The sequence below is a fragment of the Apodemus sylvaticus genome, chromosome 9 (assembly GCF_947179515.1).
Source record: "Apodemus sylvaticus chromosome 9, mApoSyl1.1, whole genome shotgun sequence".
Lineage (NCBI taxonomy): Eukaryota > Metazoa > Chordata > Mammalia > Rodentia > Muridae > Apodemus > Apodemus sylvaticus.
Genome location: NC_067480.1, coordinates 73,768,875 through 73,783,422, shown reverse-complemented (window position 1 = coordinate 73,783,422; position 14,548 = coordinate 73,768,875). Strand labels below are relative to the sequence as shown.

Sequence of the window (14,548 nt, the reverse complement as noted above, 5' to 3'; positions counted from 1 at the left end):
GTGGGCTGCTACATTGACTCACTTCTACCTACATTTTTGAAATGCTTTTTGGGGGGAAATGCAGCTGAGCAGTGGCTTATATATATTTGTTGTCTTCTATGTAGTTAAAACTTCCTTATGGCAAGTCAGAGACAAATACAAAACAGTTTTGCCTGACAGCCCTAAATAGCCCTCAAAACCTTGATTCTCCTGCCTCAGTCATGGAATAATGCAATTCCAGTCCGACATGTATGCCTAGAATTAATACAAACTTAAGTGATAAGCCTTTTTGATAATAAGAAGTGTTTTACTCATTAGCATACATTTACACAGTACCCAAGTCTAAAACTAAGGCAGTTGTTCTTAAATAACTTAGCAAGTAAGTAACGTACATTTTAAATTAATTTTTAAAATAAAAAAGGGGAGGTACAGCCTTTCAAACATCAGGCTCAACACAAGTTTGAAGGTGGGCATATTTCTTTATTCTCATTTTAAAATTATTCTGCTCTTTTTTTACTCCCTGCCTCTCATATAAAGACTGTGATTTCTGGGGTAAAGGTGGAGCTCTGTAGTAGAGCCCAGTACTGAGAGGGGGGAAGAAGGGGAAGAAGGGGAAGAAGGGGAAGAAAGAGAAGGCGGGGTAGAAAGACAGGAATAGAAACAGATGCAAGGCAGATATGCTGCCACCTGCTTGGAAAGTAGGAAGACTCAGGATTCGAGGTCAATCTGAAAGGTGCAGTGAGGCTCTCTCTCTCTCTCTCTCTCTCTCTCTCATACACACACACTTGGTATCTTATAGCTTGACAAAACACATATATTTAGGAAATTACATAGTGCATTAAGTATATAGAGAAGATTAACACACAACTAAGATTTTTAAGGTTTTCTAAAGGCCTTTAAGGTTTATTTTGTTTTTCCCTTGTGGACTTGATACAAATCTTAGTTTGATCTTACTCATATCTCAGAATACTATGCTATGCCATGATTTATATTCTTCTGTAATTCTTCCCTAGATTCTTCTGTAATTACATATTGCAAACTTGTGACTATCTCTATTAACTTCTTTATATGTCGATAATGTATACAAGTATTCTTTAAATTTTTGCTTATTTAATTTTGAATAAAAGCTAAATTCATAATTTAAAATGATTGTGTTACTCTATCAGCACACATCCTGAGCATGTATTGATATTAAATTCATTCTAAAATGGTTGGTAGGTCCATCCGAAGAGCTCTGACCTGATGCCTGAGATCCCTGGCTCCTACAAGACTAATCATCTTTGTAAATCTACTTTAAATGGTTTCTAAACTGCCTAGAAAACCAGCTACAATGAGGCACAAAAGGGAGTACAGGAAAATCAAAGCAAAGTAATAATGGAGAAAATTCAAATGCTCACAAAGTCAACACTGAAATTATTCAATGGGCATCTGAGCTTCCTGGACAGGAAGGCAAAAATATGCACATTCAAGGAACTAGGGGTACATCTCAGAGGACATTATGTACTTAGCATGTATAAACTCCTGGGTTCAATCACCAGCACCAAAACGAAATGAATAAATTATATTTACAGTAGTTTAAAAATTAATTGATCTTGGCCTAGAGGTACAGTTCAATTGACACAGTGTTTGGGCAGTACACACAAAGCCAGTAGCTAAATTCCAAGAACCAAGATATGGTGGCACAGGCCTTTAATCCTGGCATTTGGGAAGAAGAGGCAAAGGATAGAAAGTGCTACATAGTGGGCTGGGGGCCTGCCTAGACTACAAAAGACCCGATCTCAAAATAAATAAATAAACAAAGAAATAACTAAATCCCAACTGATCTTGCACCTTTTGGATGGATACTAGCCCATGCTCCCCAAGGCAGCAGCATTCTGTGAATGAGTTAGGCACACACTAAAGGTACAATGTCAAGACACCAAAACCTAGGTATAAGAATGCCCACTATTCCCCAGAGATCCAGAGAGAGCCCTGAGATTCATTCAATTCTGCTTATGTGTAGTCATTGACCATGCTTTAAACCTCTCAGTCATGGCTGTGTTTCAAGTAAACATCACATTAAAAGGCAAGTCATGAGCTGCATACAGCCCACAGTTTGCTCAACCACCAGTCTGCGGAGATTCGTCTGTGCATGATAACCCCCTAGCTCTGTGAGATTACTGGCCTTGTCATAGTGCCTGAAAGCCAACAGCAAAGTGTCAAAGTGCTGGTGATTAAATTTCTTCAAGTGGTGGCGAGCAGCTGCAACCAGGGCTCTCTGGCGGTCCTTCCCACGAAGATACTCAGCTGGGCTTCTGTAATGGATGAGATCACCAGCTCCTATTGAAGAAAAAGGGAGTCTTGTATGTGCATTTGAAATATGGCCGTGGAGTTTTAAGAGAGAGACAGAGAGGGACAGAGGCAGAGACACCTAGCAACCTCTAGGAATAAACAAACAAACAGTTACATCGAATGCTGGCACTTCTCCCCAATACAAGGTCTCATGTAGCCCCAGCTGGGCTCACTCAACTCATGCAATCCTTTCAGCCTCCTAAATGCTGGCATTACCAGTGTGCTCAACATACTCTATTGTGCAGAATGTTTCTGAGAATAAAAGGTGAATAAAGCAATTGACTCTTTTTTAAAAGTCACTGTAAGCTGCTTCTATTCTAAGGCTTATGTTTCCCCAAAGTAGTTTGCACAAGAGGCTATGCACAAAGTTTCTGGGAACCTAACTCCACTTAATTCTGATTGGTAAATAAAGATGCCACAGCCAGTAGCTGGGGAGGAGAGAGAGGAAGGGTTTTAGGTTTTCTGGGCTTGGGACCTTGAGGAAGGAGGCGGGGCGATCCACGTGCCTTAGGAGACCGTGGAGAAGAGGAAAGAGGAGAGATGCCCTGCCTGAGGTGTGGGCAGGAAAGAGAAGCAGCCGTGTGAGGGAGCCAAGAGGATGAGGCCCAGAGTGCTGCTCAACTGGGTCTAGAGCAGCCAAGACGGAACACAGAAATTAGTAAGTCGTAAACTGGAATTATCTGTGGGAGGCAGATCTAGCAGCACGGAGGCTAGGCCGCAGCTACCCAGCTACGGTGCTGCTTAAGGCCCATTAAAATATAAAGACCGTGTGTGTGTCTGTCATACACATAGGAACATAAACCATCAAGGTGGGAAGCAACCCGATATCAGGATTTATCAAAAATCAATACAAATTACTGTTTCTGGTTCTTTCATTTGTTTGTTCATTTGTTTTTCTGAGGGCATAGTACATACATAGGTGTGCACACATGTGCACATCCATGCAAGAGCATGCAAGAGGCTGGAGAAGTACAGGTGTCTTCCTCTATAGTTTTCCATCTCTCAGGTCTCTCAGGGACAGGCAGCTCACATCATCAGGACAGATGTCAGTAAGCTCCTAGGACCTACCGATCTCTGACCCCTAATGCTGGAGTATAAACATGCACAGCCGCTTGGTGGCGCCCGCTTTTAATCCCAACACTTGGGAGGCAGAGGCAGGTGGATTTCTGAGTTCGAGGCCAGCCTGGTCTACAGAGTGAGTTCCAGGACAGCCAGGGCTACACAGAGAAACCCTGCCTCCAAAAAACCAAAAAAAAAAAAAAAAAAAAAATACAAAAAAAAAGAAAACAAACACACATAGCCATGCCCGGCTGTCTACACAGGTGCAAGGGATTCAAACTCAGAGCCTTAGGTTTATACAGCCAGTATTCTTACTCCAGAGCCATCTACCCACTCCCATGGCTCCGCTCATGAAAAATCTCCTAGGCATTGTGGATCATGAATATAATCCCACTACTTAGAAGGTTGAATGAGGAAGATCATTAGTTCAAGGCCAGCGTGGGCTACGTGTGAGTTTCAAGTTAGCCTGTAAGACCCTACCTCAAAAAAAAAAAAAAATCAATCCAATGCAATCTAATATACTAATTAATATATTTGTTCCCTTTCGAAGTATGTTGTTTATTTTATGTTTACAGTGTTGAGGACTACACCTGGCCACAAGCATGCTAAGCAAGTGTTCTACCACTAAGCTCTTTCTGTTCTTTGTAATTTATAAAATGAAGACTGCCTTAGCCAAGTGTAAAGCCCATGCCTTCCTTGTCCCGGGTAATGTTTTATCAATTTGACACAAGCTAGAGATATCTGACAGAGGAACCACCCTGAGAATATGCCTCCATTAGGCTGACCTGAAGGCAAGTCTGTGGGACATTGGTTGATTGATGGTTGATGTTGGAGGGCCCAGCCCACGACACTACACTACATCACCCCTGGGTAGGTGGTCTTGTGCAGTATAAGAAAGCAGGCTGAGCATTAGAAACAATGAATTCATGAAATTCTTAGGCAAATGGATGGAGCTAGAGAACATCATACTAAGTGAGGTAACCCAGACTCAAAAGGTGAATCATGGTATGCACTCACTAATAAGTGGATATTAACCTAGAAACCTGGAATACCCAAAACATAATCCATACATCAAATGAGGTACAAGAAGAAAGGAGGAGTGGTCCCTGGTTCTGGAAAGACTCAGGGAAACAGTATTTGGCAAAACCAGAACGGGGAAGTGGGAAGGGGTAGGTGGGAGGACAGGGGAAGAGAAAGGGGCTTATGGGACTTTCGGGGAGTGGGGGGGGGGGCTAGAAAAGGGGAAATCATTTGAAATGTAAATAAATTATATCGAATAAAAAAAATAACAATAAAAAAATATGGAAAAAAAAAAAAAGAAAGCAGGCTGAGCAAGCCTTGGGGAGTGAGACAGTAAGAAGTATTCCTCTGTGGGCTCTGCCTCAGTTTGTTTCCAGGCTCTTGACCTGGGTCCTGGCTTTCCTCAGCCACTGAGCGTTCCACAGCAGTCTTCCCCAAATTCCTTTTGTGGTTGTGGTGTTTATAATAGCAATAGAAAGCAACGTAATATATAGCTGAGGCCAGCCTGGCCTATGCAGTGAAACTGAACCAAAACAAAAGCTTGGCATGTTGGCACGGGCCTGTAATCTCAGTATGCGAATAGTGGTGGCAGGAGAGTCAGGAGAGTTCAAGGCCTGTCTTGGGGATATAGCAAGTTGGAGGTCACCCATGAGAAACTGTTTGTTTTTAATTAAAAAACAATTGAGAAGACCTCCCCATGCAAGTCCTCTGCCACCTATGGATAGGTTGATGATTTGCTGGCTGACTGATGAGAGTGGTTCATCATGTGGTTATACAACAGAGTACTTATTATCCCTCTCCCTCTCCCTCCCTTCCCCCTCCTCCCCCTCTCTCTCTGAGTGTGTGTGTCTGTCTGTCTGTCTGTGTGTCTGTGTGTGTCTGTGTGTCTCATTTTTGAAACAAGATCTCTCTTGGATAAGAATATAGTTTACTGGTAGGTCACTTGCTCACACTGTGCAAAGCCCTGGGTTCAATCCCCAGCACTATAAGAAAAAAAAAAAAAAACAATAATCAAAAACATTTTTTAAGACATGGTCTTTCACTCTATTACCCAGGATACCTTCAAGTGTGAAGCACTCATGCTGTCTCAGCCTCTCAAATGCTGGGATCACAGAATGAACCACCATGTCTAAGTGGGGTACATTACAGTTTAAATGTGTTTAAAGCTGGGTCCCATGGATAAACAAATATGTTACTGGGCATGGTGTTCCCTCCCTGCCTTCCTGGATTGGGAAGTCTAGATAAGAATACCCAAAACATAATCCACACATCAAATGAGGTACAAGAAGAAAGGAGGAGTGGCCCCTTGTTCTGGAAAGACTCAGTGAAGCAGTATAGGGCAAAACCAGAACGGGGAAGTGGGAAGGGGTGGGTGGGAGGACAGGGGGAGAGAAAGGAGCTTATGGGACTTTCTGGGAGAGGGGGGGCTAGGAAAGGGGAAATCATTTGAAATGTAAATAAAAAATATATCGAATAAAAAAAAAAAAGACATAACAAGCTCAAGACCAGCCTGATGTGTTACCTCAAAAACAAACAATAAAACAGTTTCTGATTCTGAAAATTTATTATGTGGCCTAAAAATTTGTATTTTTCTTATGTATGTGTAATATTTTAATTTAATAATTTAATTTAATTAATATTTTACATAATATTAAAATATTTAAACATGTTCTTATTTGTTTTAATATTTTATATATAAAACATATAGTCAACATTATATATTATATATGAATATATAATTTAAATGTATACTATTGTCATATTAATATTGTTAATAGTAATATGATATAAATATATAATATTTATATCAATTCCCAGCACCCACATCAGATAGCTCACAACCCTCTATAGCTAATTCCTCTGACCTCCGGGGACACCTGAACACACATGTGCATATCCTTACTTATTTGTGTATGGGTAGAGGCAGAAAGGACTTGTGCACCATAGCACTCATGGGAAGATCAAAGAACAACTCTTGGGAGTTGGCTCACCTCTTCCTTTATATGAGTGCCAGGAACCAAACTCAGGTTTTCAGGTTTGACACTGAGTTATCTTGCTAGCCCATATTTTGCATTTTTAAGAAGCACCAAGAATCTGCTATATCGTGACATAAGTATTGTATTCAAATTAAATGAAAAGAAGCTGCCTTATCTCATAGTTAATGAGTTTATATTTATTTTCTAAGTAAAAAATCAACTTCAAGTATTAATTATAAACCAACCCTTCAAACTACATTCGTTCAAACATAATATGAAAAGAATTCTTTCTTACATCATTAATGTTATAAAGCTTTAGTCTTTAACATCTAAAGCTTCAAGGTACTGGAGACATAGCTTAGTGGTACAGTGCTGTGCCTAGAATACACAAGGCCCAAGGTTCAATTCTCAGCACTGTAGAAAAGATGCATATATAGATGTGTACACATTAATCTATACCCATGGTAAAAATGTAAGAGCATGACTTTCTGGAGACGTTTTTTGACAGAAATAAGAGTACGCTTCCATGGGCAGCAAGTTGGGCAGTAACAAGAGCACCTGCAGCTATCTAAGGGGATTTTAGGGGGAGAGTTAATTCCTATAGTCCAATACAGGCTAAAACATGGTGATGAAGAGAAAAAGAGACTCTCAGAGAAAAAGTCATACCTAGAGCCTCAGTGTGGGTTATCTAAGATCACTCCTTTAATGGGGATGTGTTTATTTGTCAAGGAGAAAATTCACATAGTTACCGTATTCCTCAGGCTGGAGGCAAGCTCCAAATGTGTGTCCTGGGGGAACATTCATAGTGTCTGCAATGCTACAGGAGGAAACAAACTCTAGTTAAAGTCCTGACCACCCAAAGCTGAAAGTTGTTTGCCTTAGGTCCTTAGCAACCCACAGACTCTCCTATAGACACACTGGGAAAATCAAAGGTAAGACATCACAAGAGTCTAGTGTCAATTTGCATTAACAGTGGCAGAAGGTTTTCCTTCCAGACCACTCCAGAGAGAGAGAGAGAGAGAGAGAGAGAGAGAGAGAGAGAGAGATCAAAGCAAAATAATTTTTTCTGATATCCCAGCAATAAAGCTTTATATAGAATTATCCACACCCCGCCCATTCTCTGGACACATACAAGTCCACTGGCTTCCAGGGAGCCCAAAATGATCAACTATGGAGGAATTATTTTCTTATTTGGTAAAAACAACTTGGTAAGACACAAACCTACATTTGGTTTTTCAACTTAGCCCAGATTGGCCTCCAATTCGATAATATAGATAAGGGTGTGATTGTTCTTGAGCTCCTGGCCCTCCTGCTTCTACCCCCAAGGACTAAGGTCACAGGCTTGTGCCACCAAACCCACCCAGATGACCCAGATGGAAGCAAGAGAGCTGGCAATGCCTCAAAGCTCAAACTCACGGGTCTAAAACTCTTCCAAGTTTGTGTTGGAATTTTTCTTCGAAGTCATCAGCTCTTTTGGATACAATTTTTGCTCCTCTATCCCTACAAAATGAGAAATTGACAAGTGTCTTTATTATTAAAATGTCATTTTCTGTCAAATATAAACACAATGAGAAGGACCATGGTATCACTGCACCCTCGGCGAACAAGTCTCAAAAGACATTCCATATTTAATACTGCACGTATTGATGCTTCTATCACATGCTTTATAATAATTCTTTTGGTAGATAATATAACATGGTCTGTGTACAAAGTAGGGGTATGACCAATCCAAAGTATGGTTGAGCAGAACATTTTCATTGTAGATATGAGGAAGAGTATAGCCAGAGGCATTTGGAAAAGTCCACAGCAGGCAGAGAGAGAAGTGGACTAAATGTGAACCACAGACTAAACCAGTTCATGAGAGAAGAGAGGGAGAGAAGAGAGTCCAGGCTAAGGAGACCAAAAGAGAGGAGGCCAAGAGAGCACATGGCCAAAATGGCAAGATTATCTAAGAATCGAAAGCTGGGGTAAAGGAAGCCCACGAGCTGCGGAAGGTTAGAGTAGGGGCTGGATGAGAGCCAAGGGTACTCAGTGTGCCTAGAGGCCTGAGGACTTTTTGGTCTGATAACAGGCACCTCAGTGAGACACTTATCCAGAGTTTCTCTTGGACCTGACAGTCTGGAGATATAGCTCAGTAGACGAGCACTTGCCTAGAATGCATGAGGCTCAGTTCAGTCCTCAGCAGAAAAGGGGAAGGAAGGGCAAACAAAAGAAAACACTTTGGCAATATGAATTTTAAAAGCAAAAAAATGTTTTCTGGCAGGACAGAAAGAGGAGGAATGTGGAACATACGTTATGGGGAGGGGTGCTTGCCATCCACAGCTAGGCCATGAAGTCTTTCCCTGGCTAAGAATGGAACATTCCAGCACAACTGGTAGCATGTGCTGTGAATCTTGACTACATAGCATCCAAGGACTACAACTGTTCCAGGTGGAACTTCGGAGTCCACCCAAGTCACATATACAGATCTCACTAAGACACGTAGGCCATACCCACACCTGGATGTATCCTGACCTTCCTTTCTTTCCTACGAGCCTCTTTTTCTAGTAACCCGTGTTTATATTTATAAAATATATTTTAGGGGCTACAAAGATAGCTCAGAGGATAAAAGCATGGGGATCTGGCTTCAAATTCTCAACACCCAAATAAGAAAAGGCTTGGTCTGGCCATGAGTGACTTCCATGAACACTGGGCAGGGGTTGGGGAGACAGGTCCCATGAGCTCCCTTTGGCCAGCTAGTCTGCCAAAAGCGGTGACTTTCCATTTCAGTGAAAGATGCTGTCTCCCAACAGTAAGGGGAGAGTGACGGAGGACAATACCTGACAATATCCTCCTCTGACCTCCACATGTACCTGGACAGCCTTACACACCTACAATACGAATATGCATGCACACATACACACACACACACACACACACACACGCACACACACCATAGACAACACACATAAATACCACAACTTTTTAAATGTTTTAATTTCTTGTAACAAACTCAAAGTCTGCTTCTCACACCTAGTCGTACTGAAATTCTTTTCTATGACAATGTTGAGAACACCAGCTCCACACAGAAAAGAACCCCTCAGGCTGATACGTGTCTGAATACATCCCTCACATTTCCCAAAATGCTTATGCCCTTTTGTCTCCATTTAAAAATCACTAATAAGGAGCCAACCCCGCAATGCTTAAAATTATGGGAAGCAGGGCTGGAGAGATGGCTCTGTGGGTAAGAGTGCTTGTTGCTCTTGCAGAGGACACAGATCCAGTTCCCAGGTAGAGATTTGATGAGAGTCCCCAGGCCCATGCAGGATAGGGATAGCTGCTGTAGCCAACCTGCCAAGGTTCGAGCCTACGTGACCTTAGGCAAATGACTGGCTTCACAGTTGTTTTTATCTTTCATATATATACATATATACATATATATACATATATACATACATAGGAATATAACTTACATATTCCTATCCCATGATGTTCAAGATAGGATTGAATTAAAAATAAAGAGAATATTTCAGACTTTTCCTTTGTAGCTAAAAACTGTTGTTATTTCAGGAACAACACTGGCAGAAGAGTAGGTGTGGGGCCAGTGGACCAGGCCACCAGACAGAAGAACTGGTAAAGTTACACAGGCTGGGGCCCCAGGGAATCACAGAACTGAGAACAGCAGGCATGGGGCCAGCTCCCTGCCAAACTACCTGATCTGGAACAACTAACCATGACACCACACTGAGAGGATCACAGCAATCAGTCCCATGGCAATAAAAACCTGGCGCTGTCCATGCTAATGAGGTTATCTAACACTGGGCCCAAGTGTTCAGCCAATGAGCTTCCTTTCCTGAAGAAGGTATTTAATCCCTGGTTCTCCCTGAGTAAAGTGTATGCATTCACACTTGCCATCAAATAAACAGTTTGGACAATGACCATCTCCTTCATTAAGGATGGCTGTGGGGGTCAGGGAAGGGCTTTCTTGTAAGCTGAGCCTACATCTCCTGGAGACGGCCTTCTCTCTTCTAGCTCCTCCTGATTCTGAGCACTCTCTTGGAACTAGACTGGACTCTGCCCCTGTCCTGGTCTCAATCTTCCCCATTTTCCTGGTGAGTAGATGCCCTGAGGGGGAATCAAGGAACCTCAACTAGTTTTTAACTCCCAGTAATAAGCTAGTAGCACCTGAATACACCGGGAGACTGGGAACCCCAGCACCTGTCTCAGACTCCACTGTTTCCTCACTTGGGGAGACAGACTGGGACCCCATTACGGACACTGTTTTGTTCCAGATCAGGTTGTTCCAGATCAGGTAGTTCCAGATCCAGCAGCAGTGATTGGATTGGGCACGGCAGCAGTGAGGCAGACACACAGCCCAGCAAGCAGGCAGTTGGATGCCTGTGGGAATGCAAGTGGTTTAGGGCTATGGAAACCTAGAAAGCCTCATGCTCCCTGAAGAGGGCAGAAAGCAGAGTCAGAACCAGGTCTTCCCTGACACACTGGAAAGCAGGGCAAATATACTGCCTTCCTATAGAGGCTACAAGTTACCACAAACAGCTTCAAACAATGGCAATGTGTTCTCTCAGCTCTGCAGGCAGCTGTGGAATTGGAGAGCAGGGGATGGCACACTCACATTTCCTCCAAAGGAGAAACCATTTCTTGCTTCCCCGCCCCCCACCCCCACCCCCACCCCCACCCCGTGCCTGCTGGCTGCTGGTATGGTTGGCTGTTGGTTGGGTGTCCTTGGTTAGAGCCGCTTCCCTCCTGCCTCTGCCAACAACCATCTTCAGAACATCTTCGCTTCCACAGGCCTTTCCTCTTCAGCTTCCAGTCTTCTGGTATGGATTACTCTTTATATTTTCTGCTCCCTCAGGAGAGGTGCCCCAACAAGAAGTTGATCAAGTACAGGTGAGGTCAGATGAAATCTTAATTGGTCAGATAAGGCCAGAGCCTGTGATTGGGCAGTGGAGGAAAAAGCAGAGCTCAAAGTTTTAAAGAGGGGAGAAAAGAGACAGAGGAAGGAGGAGATGAAGATGAACCAGAACCACGTGACCTGCGGGGTCCACGTGTAGCTAGGGATTTCATACATGGGCAATAGAGTAGGGTACATTTGCCCACTCTAAGTGTGTAGCTTGTATTTATATCAATTGAGTTTTGTGTTCTCTGCACAGGCATTTGGGGGTTGGAGATTTACCATTATAAATCTGGCTTGTATATTCTAAGTCTCTAGTGTTTTCATTTCATGGGGCCAAGAGGATCTGAGTGAGTGGTAGCTGGATTTCTACAGGCCACCACAGGGGGTGGATGGCCTGGGAAGTGCAGAACAGTGGCTCCAGGCATTTCAGGAAAGACTGGTTCAGTCAGTTTAGCAAGTGGAGACAAAGAGAGCTAGCTTGGGAGTGGGTTTTTGACTGGAGCAGCTTGGCAGCAGGCTGGCCTCAGGAACCAGGGCAAGACAGCCACCTGGGGCTGGCCACTGAGTGAGTGAGACCACCAATGCTGGGGCCTAGCCAGATTTAGCATGGGTTCATTATTAAAACTATATGCAACAGACTTCCTCTGAAGAACAATTTTTCTTCCTCTTCCTCTTCCTCCTCCTCTCGTCTCTTTTCTTCTCCTCCTCATCTACTTTCTCCTTTTCCTTCTCCTTCCCTTCCTTCCTCTTCCTCCTCTTCCTCCTCCCCCCTTTCTCCTCCTTTTTATTTTTTATTTTTTGGATGGGAGAGTATGATGGCTTGTGTGTCAACTTAGCTGAGTCTAGAATCTACTACAATACAAACTGCTGACAATTCTGTGAAGGATTTTTTTTAAAAAAAAATTTTAATTATTTGAAGCAGAAAGACCTACCCTAAATCTGGGCCAACCTTCTGGTGGCAGCCCATGTAAAAGGCCATAGAAGGAAACTGGTCTTTGCCTGCTTGCCCTCTCTATTGCTAGCAAGATCATCTATTCGATTGCTGCTGCATCCCTTCACTGCTGTTAAAACCAATTTCTATGGGATTCCAACACAGACTGAAGATCAGCATCTCTCCAGGAATCCTTCTGGAATCCAGTACCAGACTGGGATTTCTGAACAGCTGTCTGATTCTCAGTTTTCCAAGCACAATACAGGCATCGTTTGCCTACCCAGACTGCATCCTGTAAACCAATCTAATAACATCCATATAAATTCCTAGAGAGAACCCTAACACAAAGGAGTGTGGCGGATAATTTTATGTCAACTTGACACAAGCTGCAGTCATCTGGGGGGGGAGGGGCTTAATTAAGAAAATATTTCCATAATATCAAGTTGTAAACAAGCTTGTAGGGCACTTTGTTATATTTTATGGTTGTGAGCCTAGCCTTTAATGGCTGAGCCGTCCCTCCAGCCCTGTAGGGCACTTTCTTAATTAGGTGGTATTATCCCTGGGCTGGTGGTTCTATAAGAAGCCAGGCTGAGCAAGCCAGAGGAAGCAAAACATTAAGCAGCACCTCCACCTCCACATGGATTCTCCACCAGCTCCTGCCTCCAGGTTTTTGTCCAGTTTGAGTTCCTTGGCTTTCCTCAATGGACTGTGACTCTGGGTATGTCAACAAAATAAACCTTCTCTCTCTAAGTAGCTTTTGGTCATGATATTTCATAACAACACCACCCCTAGCTAGGACAAAATTGGTTCCAGAAGTGGAATGTCGCTGTGAAAGAACTGACTGTGTGGGATATTTGGAGGGTTTGGGGACAGTTGGTACTTTGGGCTAGAAAGATCGCTGAGTGTTCAAACCTTGGTGATTTGTTCTGCTGGAAGTTTGAAATATAAAAATGTTAAGAGCAAAGCAGATGATGAAGGTCTGGCTTGTGAAGCTTCAGAGGGAAATTTCAGAGTCCTTAAATGACCATCAGGGTCATTTGCCATTTTAAGAATCTGTGATTCGAGTGCAGAGGGCCAGCAATGCATCCAGAGGCCAGCTGCAGGGAGGCAGCTTGCACTGGTGAGTCCATCTGACCCGGCAGAGTGGAGGATTAAGTCCAGAGGCCTCTGGCAGGATACTTCCGGTCGCCACCTCTAGATCAGGAGCAGCCTGGGCCACATGCCCCTTCTCCAGAAAGTGCAGAGGGCCAGCGGTGCATCCAGAGGCCAGCTGCAGGGAGGCAGCTTGCACTGGTGAGTCCATCTGACCCGGCAGAGTGGAGGATTAAGTCCAGAGGCCTCTGGCAGGATACTTCCGGTCGCCACCTCTAGATCAGGAGCAGCCTGGGCCACATGCCCCTTCTCCAGAAAGTGCAGAGGGCCAGCGGTGCATCCAGAGGCCAGCTGCAGGGAGGCAGCTTGCACTGGTGAGTCCATCTGACCCGGCAGAGTGGAGGATTAAGTCCAGAGGCCTCTGGCAGGATACTTCCGGTCGCCACCTCTAGATCAGGAGCAGCCTGGGCCACATGCCCCTTCTCCAGAAAGTGCAGAGGGCCAGCGGTGCATTCAGAGGCCTTCTGCAGGGAGGCAGCTTGCACAGGTGAGTCCTGCATTGACAACAAGACCAACTAACGCCAGTGAGCTCTAGATGGCAAAAGGCAAATGTAGGAATGTTACTAACAGAAATCAAGGCAATATGGCAGCATCTGAACCCAATTCTCCAACAATAGCAAGTCCTGGATACCCCAACACACCAGAAAAACAAGATTTGGATTTAAAATCACTGGTCATGATGCTGTTACAAGAACACATGAAGGACATAAATAAATCTCTTAAAGAAATTCAAAAGAAAAATGATCAAAAGCAAGAAGCCCTTACAAGGGAAACACAAAAATCACTTAAAGAAATTCAGGAAAATATGGGTAAAAAGATAGTAGCCAATAAGGAGGAAATGCAAAAATCACTTAAAAAAAAATACAGGAGAACTTTGATCAACAGGCAGAAGTCATGAAAGAGGAAACACAAAAATTTCTCAAAGAATTACAGGAAAACACAAACAAGCAAGTGAAGGAACTGAGCAAAAACATCCAGGATCTAAAATCAGAAGTAGAAACAAATAAGAAAACTCAAAGGGAGACAACTTTGGAGATAGAAAACCTTGGGAAGAAATCAGGAGCCACAGATGCAAATATCAACAACAGAATACAGGAGATAGAAGAAAGAATCTCAGATGCCGAAGATACCATAGAAACCATGGACTCAACGGTCAAAGAAAATGCAAAATGCAAAAAGTTTGTAACCCAAAAGATCCAGGAAATC

At 43.3% G+C, this 14,548-nt stretch overlaps 1 protein-coding gene across 1 annotated transcript in view; it reads right to left on the bottom strand.

The window, feature by feature from the left end:
- Positions 1-14,548, bottom strand: part of Efhb (EF-hand domain family member B) — a 69,322-nt gene that overhangs the window by 20,709 nt on the left and 34,065 nt on the right. The window contains exons 7-9 of the mRNA XM_052192635.1: positions 7,782-7,865; positions 7,115-7,182; positions 2,144-2,298 (exon numbers count right to left, since the gene is read on the bottom strand). Of these exons, the coding sequence (XP_052048595.1) occupies positions 2,144-2,298; positions 7,115-7,182; positions 7,782-7,865 (307 nt within the window). The remainder of the gene's footprint in view (positions 1-2,143; positions 2,299-7,114; positions 7,183-7,781; positions 7,866-14,548) is intronic.